General features: G+C 41.9%; 1 protein-coding gene across 1 annotated transcript in view; it reads left to right on the top strand.

The window, feature by feature from the left end:
* The first annotated feature begins 2,057 nt into the window (after nt 1-2,057).
* Nucleotides 2,058-7,500, top strand: part of LOC137992253 (uncharacterized) — a 5,952-nt gene continuing 509 nt past the window's right edge. The window contains exon 1 of the mRNA XM_068837469.1: nt 2,058-7,500. This exon is cut by the window's right edge and continues 509 nt beyond it. Coding sequence (XP_068693570.1) covers nt 3,407-5,359 — 1,953 coding nt within the window. The 5' untranslated portion in view covers nt 2,058-3,406 and the 3' untranslated portion in view covers nt 5,360-7,500.

Here is a 7,500-nt window from a genome sequence, read left to right as displayed (position 1 = left end):
TTTGAAGGCGAAACCCGATGTGACGTCTCTTGCTCTCCTCGACATGCCAAAAGGCAGAGGAAAGAAAGGAACAAAGTCCACATCGCGACGGAAAGGTGGCCCTGTGCGGATCAAACACCCTATAGTCGAGGAATATAACTATCCTGCCCCTGCCTTAGCAATTGAACAATTAACTGGACGACAAGCCACCGTTGAACAAGCAACCGGTCAACTATCAGCCAGGCAACAAACATCAGGTCAACACGGTCAACCACCAGCCAGTCAACACGGTGAACATCCAGTCGGTCATCACGCTCAACAAGCAGTAACCGGTCAACAGTTGGCCGGTCAACAACTGGTCGGTCAACACGCACAACAAGCAGCCCGTCAACAACCAACCGGTGAACAAGCGACCGCTCAAGCTTCTGGTAAAAAGCCCTCCCCTTCATCAGGAGCCTTTGTACTAACCTCTCTTTATTTCTGCAATAGCAAAGTGTCTGTTTGCTACGGGCTGCAATCAGAAATTACGAGAGCCTCCGGCTATCCCGCGGCCACCACTTGACCTCGTAATTGTGGGGAAAATGAGAAGGGAATACATGCAGGAAGGCGAGAAGAAAATTGGAAAAGAGTCCAATGTTTATTTTCATCCTCTAAGAGAGTGTGTTAATAAGCGGGCACCCATGTTCATTCCATCCCTACTGACCTTTCACCCTACTGACATAAGGGAGACATTTTTTGTACAGGACCACAACGACTTCATTAGAGATAAACTTGGTTTATAAACGTATAAATACAAGTTGGCTGAGCCGAGAGGTTATCGAGAAACAATTAATTATGAACATGATATGTGTAGGATATTTCTTACACATTTTTTTTGTATTTTTTTACATTTTCTGGAGAGACTAGCGTTTTTGTCTGCCAGACCGCGACTTTGGGTTTTGATTGCGAGACCGAGATTTAAATCCCAAAATGGCTTTGCAAAAAATTTGACACAGAGAGACGTTCGGGGACGCTCAAAAACCGTGCTCCTGGCAACAATGTTTTGGTATTTGCCACCCCCTCTTCCCATCCCATAACTTATCTAGCCTTGTGTTTGAAGCGGACTACATTCTAAAAATAGCACACGCACGAGATAGGATCGCCTGGCGACATTACATTGTTACGTGATGACTTCAAACTTTCACAGTGCTTACGCAATTTTTATAAAAGTGACGACACATTTGAAATTAAATTTGCAAGACATGTTTCTGTCGTGCAACGACCATCTTCAGTTGAAAGTAGAATTAATTTGAATTTATAATATGCTAAACAAAGATAAATAACAACGTGAAATAAATTGGGAATCTAGCAAAATAGCCAAAGGTAACAAAAAAGAGTGTACAACGGAACATGTTGATTAGAACGAGAGAGTTGAATTAACATGATATAATTGCTTATTTAAAGAAGGTTGCTCCTGATATAATAAGCAATTATATCATGCTAATTTAACTCTCTCGTTCTAATCAACATGTTCCATTGTACACTCTTTTTTGTTACCTTTGGCTATTTTGTCAGATTCCCAATTTATTTCACGTTGTTATTTATCTATGTTTAGCATATTATAAATTCAAATGTAACTTCAAATTAATTCTACTTTCAACTGAACATGGTCGTTGCACGACCGAAACATGTCTTGCAAATTTAATTTCAAATGTGTCGTCACTTTTATAAAAATTGTTGTTAGTCTGCTTCTTTCCAGAGCTTACGCAATCATAGCCAAGCGTACAAGTGGCGGGGTTTGTAAAGTTAATTTACCACTGTAAACAACTGAAGTGCTTAGTTTGTAGTGCTAGCTGGTTCAATTGTAGAAATACTGCGCAAAGCGATCGCGCTTAACATATCGAAAATATTGAGTGACTTGATTTAAATTTTCTAGGCAGCATTGTCCGATTTTTCGTTATGACATGTTACTAGCCGCACACGATGCACAGATGCATATGCAACAGGGAGGGATCCACAACGCCTTAAAATTATCTTGCTTTAAAATATCTTATCAGGAATATCTTTTCGTTTCGGAATAAATAGCCTTTGTTAGGCAATCCTTTAGCCTTTATTAGACAATCGTCCTTTTTCGTACGCTGCTTTATTCCCATTCCATAAAATGCACAAATTAACTGCACAAGAATGTATAGTAGCTTCGTCACTTTCTTTTCTTTTTCGAATATTTTTGCAGTTACAGTCTTTCACAAATTACCATCGGTACTGGAGTACAAGGTAACATACACCGAAAAAACTTACTGTCATCAACCTTTTTAGTGTTATCGATACAATTACATCAGCGTGGTTTCGTGTGAAATGAACGTTTGTGTGATAAGAACTGGAACGTGATAAAAATGTTCACTATAGGGGTGGTCCGCTACATTCCTAAAATAGCACACGCACGAGATAGGATCGCGTGACGACATTACATTGTCACGTGATGACTTCAAACTTTCACAGCATTCACGCGATCATAGCCAAGCGTATAAGTGGCGGGGTTTGTAACGTTAATTTACCGCTGTAAACAACTGAAGTGCTTAGCTTGCAGTTTCCTTGCTGGTTCCATTGTAAAAATAGTGCGCAAAGAGGTCGCGCTTAACATATCGAATATATTGAATTGGACTACATTCCTAACATTCTTTAGACAGCGCACGGATGAGATATATCGTGGTCACAACATTCACGTAATAGTAGCTTGACTTGATTGAAAGTTACTGGGCAACGTTGTTCGATTTTTCGTTTATGTTCCCTTTGGAAAAAACATCCATTCTCATTCTCATTCAATTAAATAGAAACGGTTAATCGTTATATTATTGGTTAAATATTAACTTCGTTTAATAAAGTCCAGTCCAGGGTCCAGTCCAGAGTCCAGTCCAGAGTCCAGTCCAGAGTCCAGTCCATGTTTTCCAGTTGGCCTTCAGGATCTCATGACTGTCAGTTCATCATCTGAAGATATCATATTACCATATCATATTAAGATATTACCGCCACTTCCCGAACTGCCTGAATAAACACAATGACTAAAACAATTAAATGTATCAAAAGATATGTTTTTTCAATCTGTTAGTTTTAATTCTACGAGCTAAAATGAAATATGAAGTTTATATATTACCCTTTAGTATTGTTGTGGTTGTCTATTTTTGGACAAGTAGTTTTGTGGTTCGGACAAGAAAAATACACACTGTATTTAAGGGAGAAGTGAATTGAAAAGAACGTTTCTTGCCCTGTATCCTCAGCCACATCAAAACAAATATATGCATTAGCCCAAGCAACAGAAGCAACGGAGCATGCGTAATTTATACCATTTGGGGTCAATTATTGAGAACTAGCCTTTCCAGCCACAGAGCTGTTTGAAATGATCGTCTACGTCGACAGTTGTGGAACATGAGTGTATGGACTCAGCCAAACGATGGATGAAAATCTCATCAACTGGAGCGATTCGTCCTTCACCCTGAAGGCGTTTGTCAATCGATTCCCAAAGTTTCCGCATCTAGTCCAGGTTGAGAGCGGAGTATACAACGAAGATGATACTAAAACGCTTTCAGCGGGACAAATTCTCAAGCTACATTTATGTAAAAGAACGGACAAGGTCCTTGCAAAAGCTACCGGAGTAGACAGGGAGTTTTTTATCCCAGTAAATTCTGCATGCAAAGTCGAAGTCCTTCCGACGGTCTGCGAGGATGTCTATTACAGTGTGCAAGATCTTGTCGACGCCACAAGTGTGAAATTATTTCGTGTCGTCCACGACAGCCCACCAACATTCAGGCTGAAAGCAGGCGACATATTGGAGATTAAAAAGACTGTTGAAGAAAACCGCGGTAAGTACATTGAATGCGAGTTTGTCAACAAGACTCGAGACAGCGTAAAGCTTCCTTTGGATTTCAAAGCTGCGTTCGAACCATTAGCAAGCGCGGAACAATATAATTTCCTAGACGTGTTAAATCGCTTTTCGCTTCCCATCCGTGTGAGATTTATCTCCAGTGAAATCATGTTAAATGATATTGAAATGCTTCCACTCAACTCTGTACTCTTGAAAGAAAAACGCGAAGAGTCTACTATCGTGTGTACCAGTCGCACCGATGAAGGTGAGGTGACCGTCTTGATGATTCCCATGGATTTGGATGTTAGTGTGTTGCCTGCTGTAGGAGCTCTAGCAAAGGATGAGGAATATGTAAGAATCTGCAAACGCATCCATGACGGTGCTAACTTAGAAAAAGTCGATATCTCCCTAATAAACGCGACGAGGTTGTGCGATGACAGCGCCGAAGAGCAAATCTACGATTATGCGGAAGTGAAACCTCGTATTCCACCTAGAAGCCCTTGTGGTTCGCATTCAGGAAGCTCTTATGACGACGTTGAATACTATGAAATTCCATTGCCTCCATCGCGTCCTCCAAAACCTGAAAAGCTCAAATCGCCGCCAGTTAAAGCGACAAAACCGACCGTGTTGGCCCCGAAGCCCGCAGACTACCGAGAAGGCAATTATCACAAAGGCATGAAGTCCAGTCTCGGTTCACCGACTGCACGCAAATGCTTGGATGAGGACGTTTCTCCTCCAGTTCCTCCTATTCGAACGCCGTCGAGACCGCAACAGAACATACTCCCTGTGACAACTGACCATGATACGCGTAAACTATATCACAATGTCTTACCGATTTCCCCTGGGAGGGAACACCCGGCAATTCAGACAGCTGAGACTGAATCCCAAAAACCCGGGATGACAATGACCAATGAAAGAGTTGACCAAGACATTCACGAAGCGAGTAGTGATGATGATTTTGATGATGATTTTAATGATGATGATGATGATGATGATGAATACATTTATATGCCTGATCCTTTCTTCGATGGTGATGCTGTTAATAATGCTGATGACAGCGTGAAATCTGAACAAGGACAAGACTCGGCTGCCTCTCCATCTCAGCCATTAAACCCAGAGCGAAAAAAGCGTCCAAAAGAGATAATAAAACGATTCCAAAGTTTCCTTTTCTCCGATAAAACATCGAAAGGAACTGAAAATTCTCCGCCACCTCATCAATCACCCTCTACCGTCATTAGCGATAGCAAAGATCCCCCTTACGGTCCTGCTGTATCAAGCCTAACATCAACAGCTTCTGGCGGGCAGGGTTTATCTGCAGATTTCCCAGATGATGTATCAAGCTTGTCAGTGTCGGAGGTCGGAGAATGCCTTAAAAAGCTCAACTTGGGAGAGTGCGTGGAGATGTTTAAAAGCAAGCAAATAGATGGGGAGATGCTTGCTACTCTAACCGATGAGTCTTTCTTGACATCTTTGGGTATGAGTAACATGTTTGATCGACGAAAATTGCTTAAGTTTATTCATGGTTGGAGGCCAAGGTTTTAAAATTTGTGTCTATAAAGCCGCTGTTACACGTTGAACCTTTCAGTTGAAACTTGTGTGCAGTGGCCCTGCGGAACAAGTTTCAGGAGGTAATACACCGTGTAACATGTTCGTTGTCGTGAAACTTTTTTAAACTTCCGTTGCGTGACAAGTTTCACGAAAGATGAACCGCTTTCTACTTCTGCAACGGTCGCAGCAATCGCAGTGGTGATAAAAACAAGAGTTTTACCGTGTAACACCACTTTGTGAAACTGGTCTCGCTCGGTCTTGTTACGCTACGCCATGTAAGCCAGTCAGAAACCGGCTAAGGCACATTTCGAGACCAGTTTCAACGTTCCCGAACGAGTTTGGACCGTTATGTTACGCGGTGCAATGCCTTCTGAAACTTGTTTTGCAGCGCCGTTGCACACAAGTTTTAGTTAAACGTTTCAACGTGTAACAGCGGCTTAATATTCGCTTTGTTTATCAATGCTATTAGAACGTAGATCTACTAAATTGCGTGAGTTCCTAGAAAACTATTCAATGGTTTTCATACAGGAAGTAACTGAAGATAAAATCTCACACCTTGTCGGCTATGCTAATCTGCCGGGTAGTGAACCGTTCTTGTCCAATTTTTCTGCAGGGAAGAATGCAAATGATCTCTGATTCAATTTTCATTTTGTTATCCTCCCAAAAACACAGGAAATTCATTACAACTTGATTTAAAGGTTTCTGTTCAGTAAACATTCTTTTAATTTTGTTGTATTTTCGTTTACATCAGCTGTCAAAAATTGAAGTCTACAACGCTCTCTTTGTAGGCATCGTTGCGTGACGTTCCCGAAGAAGGCTGTGTAATTAAGAATTTGGAGACTGAGTGTAGCCAGGAGCCCATAATATGGGCTCCTGGTGTAGCGTAACCTGCGACCAAGCGTACTTTTCTTGAGACAGGGCGCTACAAAGTACGCCTGATACAATTTCTTAACGAGTCGTCTGCCGCCCACCTGTCAAGAGTGATGTTATCATGTGTCATGCTATAAATGTGAGCCAATCAGATTTTACCGGAAATTACTTGCACGCTGCGATTCAAGTAAAGACGCGACAAAAACAAAATAGCACTCTGGCTTTGATGCCTGCAATCAAAGCTATTTCTGCAAATCCTGCTTGACAGTTGGTGCGGTTTCTCTGTTCAAATCATCAAGGAACAAATAATTTCGAGATAAAATGGCAGAAAAAGCCCGAATTCTTCATGTCATCATCAGGCGCAATCAAAAGTTCAATAAACTTCATGGGAAATTTGACATTTTCGTGGAAGCTAGCGTCAAATTTCCCACCCCTGGGCACCTACAGACTGTCAAATTCCCCCACCCCCGGGATCCTTCGGAACATCACATTCCTTCCCTGGAGTAACTTTTTTTTCATTAGATTCTCACTTTTCGAACACCAATGAATGTTCTTCACTGTCGATTTCAAATTCCCTTTTAACAGCTGATGGAAATTTGTCGCGTAACACGAAACCTTTCGCTGCTCACAGTACCGAACAAGACCCTAACGTTTAGCAAAACAACACGAACAATATTAACCAGCTTTCGAATCAATCAAGCATGCACAATGATAGAGTGGAAAATTCATGAATATGTAGAAATGATACAAAAAGTAATCACAAAAAAAAGTAGAAAGAAACATTCTCGTAGTTGTGAACACTCCAGCAAGGACTGATAGAAGTGATGGACCTTATTTGCAAAAAGACAAGACAAGGGGCGGAGCTAGGATGCGAAATAGTTTCTAGGGGGGTCCGGGGGCATACTCCCCCGGGAAGATTTTAGATTTTAACTCTCCAAAGTCCCTTTTCCCATGTTTCTGACCGACTTCCGTAAAACGTTGGAAACCGGTATGGATCCACCTCTGAAGGATATGCTTTCCTTTCTTTCAACCACGGTGTCCAGAAAAATCAGGAAAACAAGAGAAGTCCCATCAAAACCAAGGTTGAGGATAACTCATCTCCAGGTTCTCTCGGTGTTCCAAGATGGCGGACATGTCAAATTCCCGACCATGGGGCAATGCCTACATGTCAAAATCCCTACCCAGGGGAAGGCTCTGAGTCAATTTCCCGTAGGTAGCCCTCCCCCCCCCCCCCCACCCTGGGGCTTAACATTGATAGGTGCATT

Source organism: Montipora foliosa, chromosome 2 (genome assembly GCF_036669935.1).
Source record: "Montipora foliosa isolate CH-2021 chromosome 2, ASM3666993v2, whole genome shotgun sequence".
NCBI classification, from domain to species: domain Eukaryota; kingdom Metazoa; phylum Cnidaria; class Anthozoa; order Scleractinia; family Acroporidae; genus Montipora; species Montipora foliosa.
The sequence above is the reverse complement of the archived record's forward strand: the minus strand, read 5'-3'. Positions and strand labels throughout refer to the sequence as shown.